We start from the raw sequence: 19,908 nt of genomic DNA on the forward strand, positions 1-19,908 counted from the left end.
AACACAGACGACGGAGGCCCGGAACTTTGTCCGGGGTTAGTCCTCCGACGCTCAAGTCAGGGTCGGCCGCACAGTTCAATAAGGGGGTAATGGTGAGGGTCCCAGAGCTTACCTTCCCCTTTCTTTCGTGCCTTCTTATATAGCTCTTTGGCCTTAGGGTTTTTCCCCCTTCGGCCTTCTTAGAGTCCTACTCGAATACGTCCAACCTTCTGGGGGGATAGAGTCCTACTCGAATACGTCCAACCTTCTGGGGGGAATATTCCCCTCATGCAGACGACGTGATCCCGCGTGATTCTGCGGGCGTGCCTCGGTGATTGAGCGTGCTCGAGTGTGAGTGGTTTCTTGGAACCTTCGTCTGGCGGAGGACACGTGTCCCAGTAGTGACACGTGTCATTGCCCCCACCGAGAGGTTATTTTGGCTATATCACCCATCTATGATTCTGTAAACTGAAACCCGATTCTGACTAATCCTGTAATTTTCCCTTACTCTTTAACCTGAAATTTTTTCTCTCTTCACCATGGTATACAAGGTGAAGAACTGAAGATGGTCCTGGCAAAGATTAGAGAGACCTATCCGTCATCTACCCTTCAGTTTTGCTTTTGTTTTGCTAATAAAAGAGCTGTCTTTGCTCATTATAGGACAGTCGCCATTTTCATGATAGGAGCTAGGAAGTGGTTTGTTTTGGATTCACTGGATTCATGGTAAATGGAGTTTTTCATGGAGAATCCACAACTTGTGGTCAACAGAACCTCCAAGAACTTAAAATGTCTTTCTCAATCATTAAGTTGGGTTGCAGTGAAATTTAAAACTGTTGAAGCTGAATCATTGAGACCCACCTGGACAAAACTGTGTTGGAATTTGGTTGGTGACTTTCTTCCTTCTTTTTTTTTTACTGCAAATTACAAAAAGAACCTTTGTTCTTGGAGAAGGGAAGAAAGGGAAGTTTTAATTTGGAATTGAAAAAGGAAAAAGTAGTTACTGTGATAGTACATGAACGTGCATGGGCCATGGAGACAAACTTCTGCCTTTAGTCCCTGAACTTTGGAGAACCAGAAGAAGCTAAACTCAATAAATGACTCCTTAAATGTGCATATTCTGAAGCAGATCAAGATCTAACTTAATGGTGATGCAGAAAACCTGGCAAATAGCCCAAAGCATGGTTTCCTTCCAGAGATCATTAGGTACCTATTTCATGTTTTTCAGATGTGATTGATTTTTTTTTTGGTCTAAAATGTTGCCTCCAATCTTGTCATTTAAGATTTCATCAAGTTCCTGAAGTTTTATCAAATTCAAACTAATGTAAGAGATTTTTTTTAATCATTCTTTAATTTTCTCATGATAATTTAAACCCACAAAATAATAATAATAATCTTCCTTGCTTTCTCCTTACATTTGTTCAGATATTACTATGTTGTTATTCTATTTTCTTTTTCAAGCTACCTGAAGATCTGATTTTTTTCGTCCTTTATTCCTGTGAAGAGTTTCTATTGAGTTTGTTCACATTTAATTTCTCTGTTTTTGTCGCCTCTTGTTCTTTGTATTGCTCGACTTTCTCTTTGCTCTGTATGTTATGCTCTATTTTTCAGTTATAAATTTTATTAGTTGTCTATGACATTGATTCTCTTCATTCTGGTGTTTTATGATATTCTCCTAGTTTTCCATTTTTTTTTTTTTATCAGAACCCGTATTGTGGTTATTTATAAGTTTTTCTTTCACGTTTGTATTAATATGCAGGTTGGAAGTGTTGGCTTTGTGAAGGAAAATTTGATTTGGGATCTCTTTGCATTCAGAATCTTATGATAGATGGTTTAAATGTGCTGTTTCTGTTTCTTTTCTTTGTGCTTTTGATTCTTGGTTCTGTTAGACAGAGTGATATCAATGCGGATAGACGAAAGCACTTTGTAACTGTTTCAGTCTACTGTGCTGTCATTGGTTTTACATATATAATTTTTGGTGTTCTGGATGTATTGGACAGAAATGATGAAGCTAGAAATTTGAGATGGGTAGTTGATTTTGTCAGGGGACTGGTTTGGATATCTTTGGCAGTTTCCTTGATCGTTCGGAGGATCAGATGGGTGAGAGTTCTAGTTATAGTCTGGTGGGCCTCCTTTTCATTACTGACTTCTGCATTGAATGTGGAAGTGTTGTTAAAAATGCAAGGTATTCTTATGATAGACATAGTTTCATGGCCTGCCAACCTAATGCTTCTCCTTTGTGCTTGGAAACACTTCAGGCAGTCAGCTTCTCAGAACATGCCAGACCAGAGTTTGTCTGAACCTCTAGTTGGAAAATGTGATACACGGCGAACGGAGTTATGCCAAGCCAGTTTCATTAGCTGTCTGACATTTTCTTGGCTTCACCCACTGCTGCATTTGGGTTACACAAAACCATTAAACCTTGATGATGTCCCAGATTTAGCTTCGGAAGATGAAGCCTTCTTAGCATACCAAAAATTTTATGATGCATGGGGTTGTTTTAGGAGGGATAAGAACTCAACAAATACTCACAACTTAGTTATACGGGCCTTGGCTAAAGTTTACATGAAAGAGATGATAACTGTAGGAGTCTATGCCTTTCTTAGGACAGTCACAGTCGTGGTTCTTCCACTGTTCCTCTATGCCTTTGTGCAGTACTCAATGTGCAAGGAGGAAAATACAATTGATGGTGTCTTCCTAGTTGGTTGCTTGGTGATCATCAAGGTCACAGAGTCTTTGTCCCAGAGGCATTGGTTTTTCAATTCTAGGAGGAGCGGTATGCAGATGAGATCTGCTTTGATGGTTGCTGTTTACCAGAAGCAGCTCAAGCTCTCTAGTCTAGGGAGGAGAAGACACACAACAGGGGAGATTGTTAACTACATTGCAGTTGATGCTTATCGCATGGGTGAATTCCCATGGTGGTTTCACTTGGGATGGAGTCTTACAGTGCAATTGTTCCTTGGCATCGGTGTACTTTTTTTTATTGTGGGTGTGGGGGTTCTTCCTGGTTTGGTTCCCCTCATCGTCTGTGCCTTTCTAAATGTCCCCTTTGCAAAGTTCCTTCAGAATTGTCAATCTCGAATCATGGTTGCCCAAGATGAACGACTCAGAGCCATTTCTGAGATCCTAAACAATATGAAAATAATTAAGTTACAGTCATGGGAAGTTAAGTTCAAGAACTTGATTGAATCCTTCCGTGAAAAGGAATTCAAATGGCTAACTGAGTTGCAGGTTAAGAAGGCCTATGGCATTGCATTATACTGGCTGTCTCCTACGATCGTTTCTTCAGTGATCTTCATGGGATGTGCCATTTGGAGAACTGCCCCATTGGATGCCAGCACCATTTTCACAGTCCTTGCAGCACTACGGATGGTTGCAGAGCCTGTAAGAACAATTCCTGATGCTCTGTCTATGTTGATTCAAGTGAAGGTATCTTTCAACCGCCTTCAAGTGTTTTTGCTGGAAGATGATCTCAATGATGAGCATGTGCAGAGGGTCCAACCACAAGATTCAGCAAATATACTTAGAATCCGTGCTGGTGCTTTCAGTTGGGATCCATACACAACTGCCACTACTCTAAGGGGGTTAGATTTTGAAGTAAGAAAGGGAGAAAAAGTTGCAGTTTGTGGGCCTGTTGGTGCTGGGAAATCATCCCTCTTGTATGCTATACTAGGGGAAATACCCAAAATCTCAGGAACTGTAAGAGTTAAAACTCATTCTATTTTTAGAAAGCTTATTCAGGTCTAAATTTAATTTCAATGCACTTTTGTTACTTGTTGCTTGTGTTAGGTTGATGTATTTGGGACTGTTGCATATGTTTCTCAAACATCTTGGATTCAGAGTGGAACAATTCGTGACAATATTCTCTTTGGAAAGCCAATGGACAAGACAAGTTATAGTAAGGCTATTAAAGCATGTGCACTTGATAAAGATATAGAGAGCTTTGATCATGGCGACCTCACAGAAATTGGGCAGAGAGGGCTCAACATAAGTGGAGGACAAAAACAGAGGATACAACTTGCTAGAGCAGTCTACAATGATGCAGATATCTATCTTCTTGATGACCCGTTTAGTGCAGTAGATGCTCACACAGCTGCCATTCTATTCAATGTAAGAAAATAAGCTAAAGTCTTTTCAGTAGATTGGTTCCATTGATGCTTATTCATGCTTTCATGCATAGGCATAAAAGTATGCATTAAATGCAATTGATTTACATATGGAAATACATTTTTTTCTGTAGTTTCTGACTATAACGAAGTAATTGCAGGACTGTGTCATGGGTGCTCTGGCAAAGAAAACTGTCATTCTAGTAACTCATCAAATCGAGTTTCTCACTGCTGCAGATAGAATCTTGGTGATCATGCATGCTTTTAATTATCCTTCCTAATGTATCTCTGCATTCTCAAAAATATATTGATAATCATTTGCTTCTTGCTTTCCAGGTTATGGAAGGTAGAGAAATCATTCAAATGGGAAGTTTCAAGGACCTCTTGATGGCTGGCACAGCATTTGAACAGCTTGTGAATGCACATAAAGATGCAATAACAGTATTGGATCCTGAAATTGATGGACATGGGGGTGAATCAGAAGTAAATAGATTGGATCAGTCTATGGGAGCCTACCCCACGAAACAGAACAGCGAGGCAGAGATTTCGGTGAAGCCTCAGGCTGGAATCCAGCTAACAGAAGATGAGGAGAAGGAGATTGGTGATGTTGGTTGGAAGCCATACTTGGATTACCTAAGTGTCTCGAAAGGATCACTTCTTCTTGGTTTAAGTACATTTTCTCAGATTGCTTTTATTGCTCTCCAGCTTGCTGCAACCTATTGGCTTGCTGTAGCTATACAGATTCCTCACATCGGCAGTGGCATCTTAATTGGAACCTATGCAGGAATTTCAGCCATTAGTGCAGTGTTTGCATTTCTAAGGTCCTGGTTTGCAGCCCATCTAGGATTGAAGGCTTCAAAAGCTTTTTTTTCGGGTTTCACCAATTCAGTATTCAAGGCTCCCATGCTCTTCTTTGATTCAACTCCTATTGGTAGGATCTTAGCACGGGTAAGTTTTTCTTTTTTATCAATGGATCGCCTTGCCTACAATTTTGAAGTGCTGATTTATGGCCAAATTACTTGTGTGGATAAAGATGTACTTTATGCTAAGGATGTGTTTGACTATATTTTTAAAGGAACTATAATGCCTTCAAAATCCATTGGCAACTAAGGCTTAGTAATTTTGGTTGCATATCTTGCAGGCATCATCAGATTTAAGTGTGTTGGATTTCGACATCCCTTTCTCCATGTCATTTGTGATGGCCGGTGCCATTGAAGTAATAGGCAACATAGGAGTCGCAACCTCAGTCACATGGCAAATTATCTTCGTAGCAATTCTTGCTATGATAGCTACAAGTTGTGTTCAGGTGGTACTCGTATGAACTCTCCATTTGGTCTTTGTTGTTACTTTTGATCAGAGAAGTCTGAAGGCATTATTTTGTTTTGGTGTTTAAATAAAGAGATACTATCTAGCCTCTGCAAGGGAGCTGATAAGAATTAATGGAACAACCAAAGCGCCTGTTATGAACCATGCGGCAGAGACGTCACTCGGAGTGGTCACAATAAGAGCTTTTGATATGATGGACAGGTTCTTCCAGAATTACCTAAAGCTCATTGACATGGATGCAAAACTTTTCTTTCATTCTAATGCTGCCATGGAATGGTTAGTCATAAGAATAGAACTGCTCCAGAATTTGACCCTATTCACCATTGCTCTTCTCCTTGTTTTGCTTCCACAGGGTGCTGTTACTCCAGGTATTTTGATCATGAGGTCTATCTTTTACCGTCAAAGAATGCTCAACTCATAATTACTTTTTTCTCTTTTGCAGGATTTGTTGGGCTCTCTCTTTCCTATGCTCTCACGCTGACAAGTACCCTAGTGTTTACATCTAGATGGTACTGCAGCTTAGCCAACTATATTGTATCTGTTGAACGGATAAAACAATTCATGCACATACCATCAGAACCTCCTGCAATTGTGGATGACAAAAGGCCACCATCCTCATGGCCCTCCCAGGGAAGGATAGAGTTGCTTGATTTGAAGGTGATCTCTCAAATTCATTCATTTATCCTTTTTTTTAACTTCAGACACTTGAATTCCCTCCACGTATCCATATTTTCATGTTATCATGTGGCACACTACAAAATGGTTAAGGGCTATGGGTTAGTGTCTTCTATTGTTTAGCCTGTACCAAGTATTTTATATTGGGAGAATTCAAACATGTTAAGTAAATATCATTGATCCCAAACCACTGTTAATCTCAATTTTTTTTTCATGAATTTATCTGTTGGTTTCAGATAAAATATCGCCCGAATGCTCCACTAGTTCTCAAGGGAATCAGCTGTACTTTCAAAGAAGGAGCTAGAGTAGGAGTTGTTGGAAGAACTGGTAGCGGCAAGACTACATTGATAAGTGCTTTGTTCCGTCTCGTAGAACCTGTTAGCGGAAGAATTTTCATAGATGGATTGGACATTTGCTCTATTGGACTGAAGGACCTGAGAATGAAACTCAGCATCATCCCACAAGAACCAGCTCTCTTTAGGGGTAGCATTCGAACTAACTTGGATCCTCTAGGCCTCTATTCTGACAATGAGATTTGGGAGGTATCCACCTGATCCTAATGCCAAAAAATCTGAACTCTGAATATTTTCAGTTGCATATCGTTAGGTTTCATTTGATTGAATATGCAGGATTGAGCTCAAATCTTTAATAATTCTGATAGCTGCAAACTTTATGCATTAGGCACTAATTTATTTTCCCATCTAAGGTTTCATGTGTTAATGTACATATTTTAATTACCAAGGACCTCATCATGTTTCCTTTTTGCAGGCCATAGAGAAGTGCCAATTGAAGAGTACAGTTCTTAGTCTTCCGAATCTCTTAGACTCATCAGGTGAGTTGAATTTTAGCCACTAGAAAGGAAATGAAATTATTCAATTATATACAGTTCTAATGGAATGTAAATATTTTATTCTCAATTTTGCTTGGTCCAACAGTGAGTGATGAAGGTGAAAACTGGAGTGCCGGGCAACGCCAACTTTTCTGCTTGGGTCGAGTTCTTCTCAAAAGAAATAGAATTCTAGTTCTAGATGAAGCAACTGCTTCAATTGATTCGGCAACAGATGCCGTCCTACAGAGAATCATCAGGCAGGAATTCTCAAGATGCACTGTGGTAACTGTGGCCCACAGAGTCCCCACTGTTATAGACAGTGACATGGTCATGGTCCTCTCTTATGGTATACTTCACTCTTTTCAAGATACAGTATGATATATGCATAGGTATGCAGGAAGCACAGCCAAAGGCCAGAGTAAAATGGACTGGGCTCTGGCTCCATTGAAGCTAAAACACAAATAGGATCTTATGAAAAACTGATCATGACTTGATGATGTTGGAGTAAGATGATTTTGTCTTTTTGTTAGTTTAATTGCATGAATCTGACTCTGGATCTTGATGTTGTAGGGAAACTGGTGGAATTTGATGAACCTTCAAAACTCATGGAAGTCAACTCCTACTTTTCTAAGCTTGTGGCTGAGTACTGGTCCAGCTGCCGTGGGAACTCTATGCAAGGTCTCAGCAACTACCAATGAAAGGGAAAGTAATTTGTAGACTATTTCCAATCAGATATTTATAAAATTGTATACTCTGTTATGTAACAGGGAAAAATAAATGAGTTAAAAACCCAAATAAGAAAGAAGGAATGAGATATGAAGTTTTTTCTTTCCAAAAGTCTCAAAAGTCTAAGAGGGAGTGCTAAAGCCCATCCTACCAGATGGTCTTGGGTTGAAGCCTCCTCGTTCACACCTTCTCTCACCCCCCCCCCCCCCCAATAAAATAGAAGTCTAAGAGGGATATAGTACAACCATTCCCAGTGAACTTAACATGATTAAGAGAACTATCACTACTAACACTGCCAGAAAGCTCCAAAATGGAAGCGGCACTACTCTTAGCCTCAGAAGCCAATGGGAATCAGGATCAAAGCTAGCCAATCACCTGCATTAGAGGCTGAATCCATTATCTACAGTGATCAGAAGCCTAGGAATCTCCTTTCCTGTGTTTTCAAATATCACATTTCACCTCCTCGCTTGCTTATGCAAGATTGCAATGCTGATGAGGACCATAGTAATAGAGTGGCTTTAGGTGATGGATGTGTTTGTAGCTACAAGACGATCGAAAGAAGAAAAAGTCGCCGGCAGCATCAAGAAAATATGCAGGCTTAGATGATGGGTATTTCTGTCTGGAACTTCTTGTACTTGAAAGGAGAGACTAGTGGAAAATATAAGCTTGAGAATCTCCATTCCCAGATTTTCAAACCTGAGAGAGTACTGCGGCCTTCGTTAATGATGGAAAATTGTTTAGTCTTAATGAGGACTACCACTACTTGTGGGGTAATTTTAGGAGATGGGTCTATAGAAACAAACCTGTCAAAGGAAGATAAAAATGTGTGCACACTATAGAAGGAAAGAGGATTAGTACACCATTTGTGAATTGGCTTTAGGTGATGGATCTGTTTGTAGGAAAAAAACCATGCTAGGAAGAAAAGAGTATGCAGAACATAAAGGACAGAGGACTAGTGGGTCAATTCTGAAGTATGTAATAGAAGGAACATTGAATCTCTGTGGTCTGGGCTTGGAAGATGGATAAATTTGGATGAGAATTCGAGTACATGGAAGGAAGGAGGGTTACCACCTAACCTACAATGTAATTCCTGAAAGACACTTGATGAGGGTACTATATCAGGAAAATTACAGAGCTTCCAGTACTAGATGTGTGAGAATATTCTCTTTATACCTTGTGTATTGATAATGGGAATGTGGATATTTAGATTTTCTGGAGGGATCAAGTCATATGCACTCTAGGACAAAGCTAATGGGTTTTCTCGAGCTACTTGTTCTTATGTTTGATCCCCCTCAATGTTTTGATAACCTTTTCCTTAACTGATATACTTTTACTAGGCAAGGCTCTATTCAAATGCAGCCACAGTTTTTCATGCCTCATTCAGGTGGTTTCTTTGGCCAGGGATATGCTAGCCCATGAAAATAAGATGTTCAATGATGCCACGTGCCCGCCATGCATTCGATCGAATCGGTCAGAGTGGCCAATCCGGAGCAGCCACTCCATTTTGCTAGTTCTCAAGTTATGGTCCTCTTAGGCATTGTCAGTTAATCATTTTTTATATGGTTTCACCTTTAGATAAGTAGAAGAGTCCCTTCTTCATTCTCTGTTACTTAGTCTTAGATATGTTTTTACTTTATAGTACAGGAGTCCCTTCTCTAAGGTACTGTTTGTTGCTTTGTTTTAGGTATCTTTATTGTTCGACATTTATGGAGAAGAAGATGATCAACTGATGGGAATACTTTTATCTTATATTAATTGAAACATTTTCATTAGTCCTTCTCATTTAATCTATGGAAAAAGTTTGTCCAAGCACCCTACTTGGAAAGAAATTTTTAAGAGGGTGCTTCATTTTTGTCACGTGGAAGATTGATATGGTAATTTTGACACTAAAATACTAGAGAATGGTATAGATTGACTGTAAAACCTCGAGCATTGGCAATGAAAAACATTAAGCAATGATGGGAGTGTACTAACCTCCATCAGAACCAATCATGCCACCTTTCAATATGCTGCTTCCTTCTCCGGCAGTCTTTATGAATCTCCGGCGAAGTCCGAACCTTAGATACAATGGATTGTTGACTGGCTTCTCAATCTCTCACTTACTCAGGCAAATATGGAGTTGCCTTCAAATGTGAAGCCAGTAGGCCCAGGACCCATATGAAACATCGCTAGTGATTTAGAAAACTACCACTAATAGCAACACTATTGCTGATGTGGTGGTAATGTTGGCCACATCATTAATATTGACCATGTCATAATTAAGAATCTAATCCAATTAAATACCCTTTTGTACACTCTCTCATGATCATAGATTTTCAAAAGCTCAATTTTACAATTAAATTTTTTAATTGGATTGAAAATTTCAAATATGAACAAAGCATCTTAGGGTCTATTTGTCTAAAAGATTTGTCCTTTAGAACCCTTTCCTTTAAGTTTATTTATTATCTTCAACCAGAAACTTCCCAATTAGGAATGATGTTTCTGAATTTTAGACACTTGCTTATGCATTTGTGGTAGTTTTTAATTGTTTAATATGGGCTAATAGATTAAATAGGTTGGCTACTCTTTGGTCTAAAAACAAAGGCTGGAGACTTGAGGGTGGAGACTATGGTATACGTTCAGAATATAGATAATATATTCCCTAGTTTGCTTATACTACCCACCAAAGATTTTTTATTATTTATTATTTATTATTTATTTATTATTATTTATTATTTAAAGCACCAAAGCTTAAGTTCACACCAATCCTTCTAGCTCAGAAATTAATTATAAAAATACAGATGGATACCCTGCAATGTCCAATAAGCTAAAGTTAGCAAAAGCCATGATAAAAGGGGTAAGCCCAAAGATTAAGAAAAGATTTCTGTGGAGAGCAGAGACAGCAGAGGAAAAAAGGAGTAAGCCCAAAGATTAAGAAAAAAAGCTTTGCTTGGTTTTATTTTATTATCTCCTTGCCCTTTCTATCCATGCCTATCTAATAGAGGGCCACTGCCTGGGAAGTGGGAAGATGTTGTTAACAGTTGGTTTGACTAGCAAGAATCAATTTTGTGCAAACAGCCAGCTCCATTTGTCTAATTTCAAATTTTTTTTCTTGAATATTTTTTTTGGCCTAACGAGGAACCCTTTGAACCTGTAGTTTTGTCTGTTCAACTTCAATAGTAAACTTCGATAACACTTAACTACACTTACCCATGTAACAAATTAATCGTGGAGAAATTTGAATTGAAAATGTTTGTCAACACCTTTGGACTAGCGGTGCTACAACCAGGGTGTGAAAAAAATCCTTTTTTTTCATGAAACATATCATAAAATCAATCAAGAAGCAAGAAAATTTTCAAGCTTGAATTTGAAAAAAAATATATTGAGGCAAGAAAATAAAAGTAGGCAAAAAAAAAAAAAAATCTGCATCAATCTTACTATTAAAATTTTAGCCACAAATGAAGAAAGGAAGTGGCTCAAAGTAAACACAAAGTTATATAAGAATGCCATTTTTTTTTTTTAAGAATTTCAAGACATTTATTTGTATTTAACTAGTTTGAAACTTTTAAATCATTCATAATTAGGGACAAAACTTAGTATTTTGTTCAATCGATTGTCACATTATGTGTTTTGAGGAATAGAGATTCCAAACAGAACTATACAAATGTTAATATACGTTCATGGGTATATTGAGTTGGATCACTTGAGAATCTTTAATGGATTACTGTTTGTTGTGTTTGGAAAAAGATTCTCATTAATAGATTATAATTGGTCCCCTAAACCTAAGAGTTCCTCATTGTTGCAATTAAGTATTGTGGGTGATGGTATACTAACGAATGTTGGCTCCCTAGCTATATATCAATGGATCAAATTCTTAATAATTATCTTTAAAGGAGAGCGATGTTCGACAAGGAATCCACTTCTTATATAGAGTGAATAACAAGAAAGAGAAATTATGTTCATTAGACAAAATTCATAGTCAAGTGGTAGTTTTGTAAATTATTTACAAAAGAATTTAAAATGTTATTATATATTAATAGTTATCCTCCAAATATTTTGATAACATTTTTTATATCTAATCGATGATTCGGATTCTCTATCGTATAAGGTGTTCCAATGGACCAATGTGGTAATATTATCTATTCCCATGCCTGTAGGTCTATTATGTGATATTACAAAGTAGAGGGGTTAATTGATAAGTAATCTACTTTTGAGGGCTTAAACGTTATATCAATTTCTAGATGTTCTTGTGTGCTAGTGATTTTACTTGAGAAATAGAGGTAGACACACATTATGAGACCTAGGTGGATTAGGCAATGAGATTTCACTTATTGACTTGATTAACTAAACAAAGATATTAAGAGAGGCAACCATTAAATGAGACTTTAAATCCATGACACTTTATTTCTTCATATTGAATAAGCTTGTCTCCAAATTCAAAAGACAAAACTCCGTGTTTAATCTATATATTTCTTTGAATTTAAGAAATGTAACTTCACATTTAATATGATTTATGTGTTCAAATTTTAAAAGACAAAACTAAGCATTTTTGTGATTTCTTTGAATTCAAGAGACTTAACTTGGTATTTAATAAACTTAATGTCTTCGAATTCAAGACTTATCTCTTCGTGTAGCTATAAATAGAAAGGGAGGGGATAACTACATGGAGTGAAAATTAAGAATTCTCACTCTCTCCTTACGTAAGCTATTAATATCATCCTCCTTGGTCCCTTGCTTTCTCTCTCTCATTTAGTAGATTGTGAACTTATATTCGTAAATCATTAGGTAACTTGGAACCTTACCATATGATGGATCGAATATCCTAACACTACATCCCTACGATCAAGGAAATAAAAAACTTTAAAAAATTCATTATGGTTTAATCATGGTTTAAGGATTAGTCACCTTGGAAATCAATGTAATACGGATCCATTTGGAATCAAGGTTTTAGGGGATGGTATCGGTATCAGATCGGTGGGTTTTTTTTTTTATTTATTTATTTATTTTTAAGTACTAGGCTTTTACTATCTTACCCCTGAAACGATACGGATAATTGACTCAAATCGGTCAGAGACTGGGTATTGGTCTCAGTCGATTCCAATCTAATACGGCCGATACCAGAGTGATAAATGAAACCATGTTTGGAATAGACGGTTTTGCCTTTGATTTTTTTAAAAAAAAATTGAGTTTTCCACAATTTGCCCTAGGTTTGAACTGGTTCAAAGTCTTGTTAAGCAATGTGACTTGAGTATGATATTTTTCATTGTTATCAACATAGTCAACATGCTCCCAAAATGGTTCATATTCAATTGAATTTGGGAGTCATCACTTTAAAAACATTTTCAGTAGATACATTAATTTGTCCTCGCTTAATTTCAAGATCTGTGCATTGAACTTGAGTTGAAGGCATGGATTTAGGTATCAAAATCGGATCGATCATATCGTATCATTATTAGTTGAGATCGATACCAATACTTAACCAATCCGAATCGATTACCCATATCATTTTACGGGTAAAATCATAAAGAAAATGTAATTTTTTTCTTTTAAAGAAAATGTAATTTTTTTCTTTTAAAGAAAATGCAAAATTGATTTACACGTATCGATTCGATCTAATCTAGATCAATATTAATAGATATCAATCCCAGTACCAATACCCGTAACTAAATCCATAATTGAAAGTGATATCATGAGAATTATCTTTCGAATCAACTTCATGTTGATAAAAAAAAAAAAAAAATCAGATCGATCGAAATTTAAGAGAGAGAAATATGGTCAAATCGGTTTATGTTGATACCAATTCGGATCGGCCGTCTCAAACCATGAGTTCAATCATCAATGCCTCATGTGGTCCCCTCACCCTTTTACAGTTTTACCCAAGGACGAGAGAGAGTGCGAACTGTGAACAGGGACGAACAATTGCCCACACAACGCGTCTCCTTTTCCGACACGTGCGTGCTGAAGAATTCTCATATATTAGCTGAAAATACGAATATACCTCTCTATTTGGCATATTCTGGAATCCTGGAGAAGAGAAAAAGGTCTTCTTAGTTCACGCGGAGGGTTTGTTTGGCTCGTCGTCACGAGAATCCATGAATCTAACAGCATAAGCCTTTTCGTTTCATCGATGGTGACAATCTCCACGGGTTCAGGGACTTTTTTGACTTTTACTGCTCTTTAGCCACTTTACCCTTTTTGTCCTCCCAACCCCCCTTCCTTTCTAAAATGAATCTGTCTGGGAACACAGTATACCCTAGTGGTTTCTTGAGTCTATCTCTTTCCTCTCTCGATGAATTAATATATTTATCTTTTCGTTGTGGGAGGAGAGAGAGAGAGAGTCATGGATGTGCTTTCATGCAAAAAACTACTTCCATTTCTTTATTCCCCCCTCATGTATATGCATGTCCCTTCGCTGCTTAAACATAGGAATGCTAAAAGTTGGTCCCGCTCTGCTAAGCCTGATTGGAACTGATCGGCTAGTAAACAATCTGGTGTTAGGTTTAGATCAACTATTATTTATTTGATTGTAGCTTGATAGACAGTCGATCAGGATAGATCGACACCGATGATCAATCATTCATAACCCAATTTATAGCTTGTTTATATCTGGATTAGCATAAGATTGATTATAATCCGTTTAATGTGACTCAAACTATGGATAAATAACCAACCAACCAAATAACCTTTGAGATCCTATTAACTAAATGTTGTGTACTCCCTTTAAAATATATTTAAAAAAAAAAATTGAATTTCTATAAAATATTTTTTCTTCAGTACAAGACTCACATTGGAATTAGATAGGGATCCATTGGTCACACTTTTAGTGACTACTAACCTACTATAATTATTTTCCACTCCTTGGCTATATGACCTATGTTGGTCTGAAGCCGTTGTTAATTCACATAATGATCAGTAATTTTCTATTTAAAAAAAAAAAAAAACCTACTATAACTATATTTCAAAATGGTGGATTAGCAGGATGATCGAATGAGGCCCTCTTCCCTCATCTTATGTTAGTGCTTAAGTAATTTGTTGCTTGTCACTGAGTTAGAAGCTCATTCCCTTATGAATCGTCTGGAAAATAAATTTTTGTTTAGATTAATATAAAATATTAATAAAATAAATAAAGGTGTAACTGTGCCTTGGAGTTTGTGGAGGGGTTAAAAAAATAAATAAGATATTATTGGCTAGTTTCCCAAAGTTATGATCGATATGATCACTTTATAGGAAAATAAAATACTGAATACATTGGTTTTAGTTCATCCCAGCCAATAAAATTTGGCTTTTTTAAAACCATGCCACAAATATAATTTCATTAATATGATTCCATATCTGGAAAGGTCGGATGAATCATGAAGTTGTTTACTTTTGTCAAGGGATCACAATTTTACTTTATGAGTGTAATCAGTTTTTGTTTACTTAAAATGGAAGCAAGTGTATGGGATAAAATAGAAGAAAAGCATCTAAAGGCTTATGTAGTTAGGACTATGTGTCAGTCATTCTATGGGTAAAAGCTATTATTTGACACAAAAAATATAATTTTTTAATAATCAACTTGTTCATAAGATAATGTTTTTTTTTAAGTAAAAAGAAGTTCACAAAACCAACATGCAGATTCTTGCACACACCTTCTCACATTTCATTCTTGGACCCCACATTCTTTTTTCTCATTAGATGTTCCTTATTTGAAAATTCGATCCTCCATTCTTTCATTCGTGGGAAACAGTTTTGTGTTATCGTTTTGATCTCTTTTTCTTTTATTTATTTGTTAGATATTATGAGACGGCCTTAAAGTAGAATGTCCTCCAAAATACTTTAAAAATATCTCTAATTTTTTATCCTAATACGCTAAGCGCTAGAAAGCTAGAAATTGAATAAGATACCCACTTGTGTGCATGCAATGACTTATGTCATTTGCTAATATTAGTTAATTCTTCTAAGTAAATGAAGAGATGATGTTGTCCCAAAATATAATCTCCATATTATTATATATAGAGCCAATGAGGTGCACATATTCATCAAATTTGGATTAATCCTAGTTGATAACAAACCCTTAGTAGTTGATATGAGTTTAACATCTAGATGTTATCTAGATTTTATTTATTTGGATGGAGCTAATGTCATGTATAGAAGTGTGTTGAACAAGCTAACTTCAGTTTTTTTTTTTTTTTTCCTTTATTTGAATTATAAAAATTATTAAAACAAATATGTTTCCATAATGGATCATTTAGATAATATTATAAATCATAACATTCTACAAAATGGTACAAATATTAATTTTTTAATTTTTTGAAATATAAAATAAAACTAATCTTTGACATGTAGGTTCCCTCTATATAAACAGTGTGACACCTTCTTCTATGCTTTTATTGACTTGGCATGAGAAATTTCATTCCACATTAACATAATATCCATTCCAGAGTCCTGTGAATCTTCCCGTAAGTAAACGTCCTTAGTCCATGGATATGATATCTATTAAATGAGGAGAGAGAAAATAGAAGCCATATCCATGGACCAAGGACGTTCACGAACATTCACATACATGAAGATTCACTGCTCTCTCCATTCCATGCCCAATTAAGGCATTGTTCATCACCATGTGCTTACAGTAACTATCTTTTTTTGTAATATAAGAGGAAAACGAACACAATACTGAATAATATATTCTAGCGTGTGTCTTCTCACATAATGAGATGTCGGATTCATACTGACATTCTCTCTCTTGTTCACTCTAATATTGATCTTAGTAGATGATACCATTTTCAGCGCTCCAAGCGTGCAAATTCTTCCTTACAATAGCATTGTGGGGAAGCCTCACCGTTAAATATAATATACATAACAATGAGAAAAATCTCCTTTCCATTAATAGATTTATTTCTATTTTGGTAAAGAACAAGTACATATTCTTTCTCTTTTCATCATGTTAGCCATAAACCTTCCTAATTTAGTGGTGTTAGACTGACTCCATATATCATATTCCTCTTGTAGGAAAGTGGACAAACCCATCACTGTTAATTTGATTAAAATATGGGACACACATACCATAGATGTCAACCAAATTTAAAAAAAAAAAAAAAAAAAAAAAAAAAAGGCTTCAAGGACGAATAAGTAAGACAAATTACTGGCCACACTCTCTCTCTCTCTCTCTCTCTCTCTCTCTCTTACTTGTATATAAAGAGAACCCCTCCCTTGGTTTGTCCATGCTTCTTCGGCTTCATCTCCATCAAAAAAGTCCCACCACCCCTTCCTAGGAGAGGCCATGGAACCTAACCAGGAGACCACCCCATATAATGGTCTCAGCCCAGAAGAGTACTCAGAGCTAGAGCCCCTCATTCATACATACCACACTTTTGAGAGCTCCTCCAACATGTGCACTTCCTTGATTACCCAACGTATTGATGCCCCCCTCAGTGTAGTATGGCCTCTGGTGAGGCAATTTGATAACCCTCAAAGGTACAAACACTTCATCAAGAGCTGCAATATCAAGAAAGGTGATGGAGGAGTTGGGAGCATCAGAGAGGTCACTGTGATCTCAGGACTTCCGGCGTCGACGAGCACGGAGAAACTAGAGATTCTAGACGATGAGAAGCACATATTGAGCTTTAGTTTGGTGGGTGGTGAGCATAGGCTGAAGAGTTATAGATCAGTTACTTCAGTTAATGAGTTTCACAAGGGTGGAAAGGTTTATACTATTGTTTTGGAGTCTTATGTTGTTGAAATTCCTCAAGGGAATACAGGAGAGGATACCAAAATGTTTGTGGATACTGTGGTCAAGTTGAACCTGCAAAAGCTTGCCATTGTTGCTACATCTTCTTTGCATGGAGGCCATGATACTTCCAGATGAGAGCAGTTTTGGACCCAAATCACTGGCAGCAAAAGGGAAATATTGGGTGGGTTTTTGTTTTTGGTTTTGAAATCTTTCTTATTAGTGGTTATAGTTTTAGAATTAGGTGAAGAAAGCAGCTTTGATTTATTGGGGGTTTTCAGTACAAGTTGTTTTAGTAGTTTGAATAAATGCTTTTCCTTAGTTACAATCTATTCAAGTATTTTTTTTAGCTTTATTTCTCTTTTCCTTCTGTCTCATGCTTAGTTGCATTGAAAATAATCAAAATTAACATTCATCGATAAATAAGTGAGATTTTTTGTTTGGAAATATTGATCAATTGGAAATTTTCTATCACCAAGGTGAAGGAAGAATCTCTTCATTCAAGGTGACATGACAGATGACTGTACTCCTGGAACAATGAATATTATCATTAGCTCCTACTCTTTACTTTCGAAAATCCAAAGTGTTCTTCAATGGGTCAAATCTCATGAATTAAGAGGTTCTCTCTTCACCACTCTACAACATGGAAAAATATAATCTCTTCATCCTATGTGACTTGAAATAGTATTGAACTCCAAAAACATTGAATATCATCATTAGATCCCGTACCCTATTTTTGAAAATCCAAAATACTCTTTGTTAGTTCAATCAATCGGTCAAATCCAGTGGATTAGGAGATTCTCTCTTCACCAATCTACAACAATGTTCATAAGTCATTGTCACATAGATAGAAATACTCACAGATACCTCAAGGTCAGCAGTAGTTATCAGATCATGTGTTGTATCCTCTTATCTCTAGTTTTTTTTTTTCTTTTGGGGGGGGGGGGGGGGGGTGGGGGTGGGTGAAGAGGGGCATTGATTAAAATATTGACTATGGATACGCATGTTAAAGTATCCTCTAGGAGATGTGTTGGCTCATCTCACTTGTTGAGTACTTGAATTGATATTTTGCTTTTATTTTTCAAATGGTCTTTCGCTTCTCTCCTCGTGTGGGTATGGGTGTGTGCTTCAAAGGAAAGTAAGCAACTTTTGTCTTTGTGGTTTTACTTTAAAGAACCCTATTGTGAAATTATAATGTGATCAGTTGGGGAAAAGGATTTTAAAGGGTGCATAGGAGACAGAAGTGATGATAGAAGGCAAGGCAAGGCAAGGCAAGCAACAAAATTGATGCATCGACCCACCTTTGCCTTAATTTATTGTGTGACTTTCAATGGCAACTCTAGAATTCAGCCATTAGGGACAAAGATAAAGCTTTTGGGAGGTATGCATGTGATGACCCTTATGGGACTTGTGACCAAGAAGCTTCATCTCTTCTTTAAAAGTTCCTCTTTGAAGTGACAACCCATAGGCCATTGCCAATAACCCCATCCCATTTTAAAGCCACTCTCTTTCACTTCAATGTGCCAAATCAGATTTGGATCAAAATGAGCCAAGAGCCACCCACCCATTCTCTCTCTCTTTCTCTCTCTCTTGGTGGGTTTGGAGAGGGAAGGGTTGTAACTCTTGTAAGACCTATTCAAACTGTATTCCCATCATTCAAATTGAAACACATGGCTCACAGTACAACCATTAAATAGTCAGCACCCTGAGGTTGATTCAAAAAGTAATGTTGGATATAAATCCTCCCCCCCCCCCCCTCTCTTTCAAAGAGAAATGAAAGAACAAAAGTATAAGATTTAGTTGGGTAATTACTATGGGCATGTGTTTTAGGATGGCTTATTTTTCTTAAAAGAAAAAGAAGGGAACGACCAGATGTTGGATTGTTCAAACTCAGCAGTCTATTTAGTGTTGATTATGCCAATTTAAAATTTTCTATTCAAAATAGATCTAAGATCAATCCTAATGTAATATTAGGGTATTTAAACTCTACTGAGAAAATAGAAGCTTTTTTATTTATTTATTTATTATTATTATTTTTTTTTACTACAATTACAATACATCCTAGGAAATACAGTTCTTGCTTAATCCAATGGAAACAGAACTCTTGCATGGATTGCGAAGAGATGATCTCCTCTACACTCTTAAGTGTTTGAAAACCCCAAACCCTAACTTGTAACTCATAGAAAGAGCTTGGAATTTTCTAAAGGGAGGAACATAGAATATGTAAGAGGGAGAGGAAGAAACACTACTTGTGTGGAGAGTGATGCTGCTCTCCCTAATCTCTCATTTATTGTGATTGAATTGTAATTACTTTACGTGATCAAATTAGTAATAGGTAGGATACCATTAGGCAATCCTCTTAAGTTTCCTCAAACCAACCACAATATCTTTAATTCTCAATTAAAGATATTCAAGAACATTAAATAGATGATGTGAATCATGTCTCCAAAGAAGAAAGAATATTAAAACCAAGTCCCTCTACTTAGCAATATCACATGACTGACATAGAATATGAGTATAGTTATTCTCACCATCCTAGTTAATCAAATGCCTTATACAGAGAATCTGAACCATTGATTAAATAC

The 19,908-nt window shown here is 36.7% G+C and overlaps 2 protein-coding genes across 8 annotated transcripts; both read left to right on the top strand.

Moving 5' to 3' along the window:
• Positions 1–442: 442 nt before the first annotated feature.
• LOC122088236 (ABC transporter C family member 8) lies at positions 443–7,744 on the top strand. 7 transcript variants are annotated; one of them, XM_042657451.1, is made up of 13 exons: positions 445–1,182; positions 1,736–3,675; positions 3,766–4,086; positions 4,244–4,330; positions 4,419–4,752; positions 4,867–5,030; positions 5,224–5,388; positions 5,482–5,776; positions 5,851–6,065; positions 6,320–6,625; positions 6,852–6,915; positions 7,019–7,258; positions 7,483–7,744. In XM_042657451.1, the coding sequence occupies exons 1-13, from the start codon at positions 1,122–1,124 to the stop codon at positions 7,608–7,610; spliced, it is 4,320 nt and encodes a 1,439-aa protein (XP_042513385.1). In that variant the 5' UTR covers positions 445–1,121; the 3' UTR covers positions 7,611–7,744. The 7 variants fall into 7 exon arrangements, with proteins under 7 accessions (XP_042513399.1, XP_042513371.1, XP_042513380.1 ...); XM_042657458.1 differs by having other exon boundaries at positions 1,736–2,099; positions 2,235–3,675; positions 4,419–5,030; XM_042657437.1 differs by having other exon boundaries at positions 444–1,182; positions 4,419–5,030; positions 5,482–5,761.
• A 9,079-nt stretch (positions 7,745–16,823) lies between these two features.
• LOC122072267 (abscisic acid receptor PYL2-like) lies at positions 16,824–17,665 on the top strand. Its single transcript, XM_042636853.1, has one exon. The coding sequence runs from the start codon at positions 16,877–16,879 to the stop codon at positions 17,459–17,461; it is 585 nt and encodes a 194-aa protein (XP_042492787.1). The 5' UTR covers positions 16,824–16,876; the 3' UTR covers positions 17,462–17,665.
• The last annotated feature ends 2,243 nt before the right edge of the window (positions 17,666–19,908 follow it).

This window comes from Macadamia integrifolia, chromosome 2 (genome assembly GCF_013358625.1).
Source record: "Macadamia integrifolia cultivar HAES 741 chromosome 2, SCU_Mint_v3, whole genome shotgun sequence".
NCBI classification, from domain to species: Eukaryota; Viridiplantae; Streptophyta; class Magnoliopsida; order Proteales; family Proteaceae; genus Macadamia; species Macadamia integrifolia.

Coding starts and splice junctions, on each gene's coding strand:
- LOC122088236 (XM_042657430.1), top strand. CDS start 1,122: ATGGTGATGCAGAAAACCTGGCAAATAGCCCAAAGCATGGTTTCCTTC. Junction 3,676..3,765: donor TACCCAAAATCTCAGGAACT/GTAAGAGTTAAA, acceptor TGCTTGTGTTAG/GTTGATGTATTTGGGACTGT. Junction 5,031..5,223: donor TTGGTAGGATCTTAGCACGG/GTAAGTTTTTCT, acceptor CATATCTTGCAG/GCATCATCAGATTTAAGTGT.
- LOC122072267 (XM_042636853.1), top strand. CDS start 16,877: ATGGAACCTAACCAGGAGACCACCCCATATAATGGTCTCAGCCCAGAA.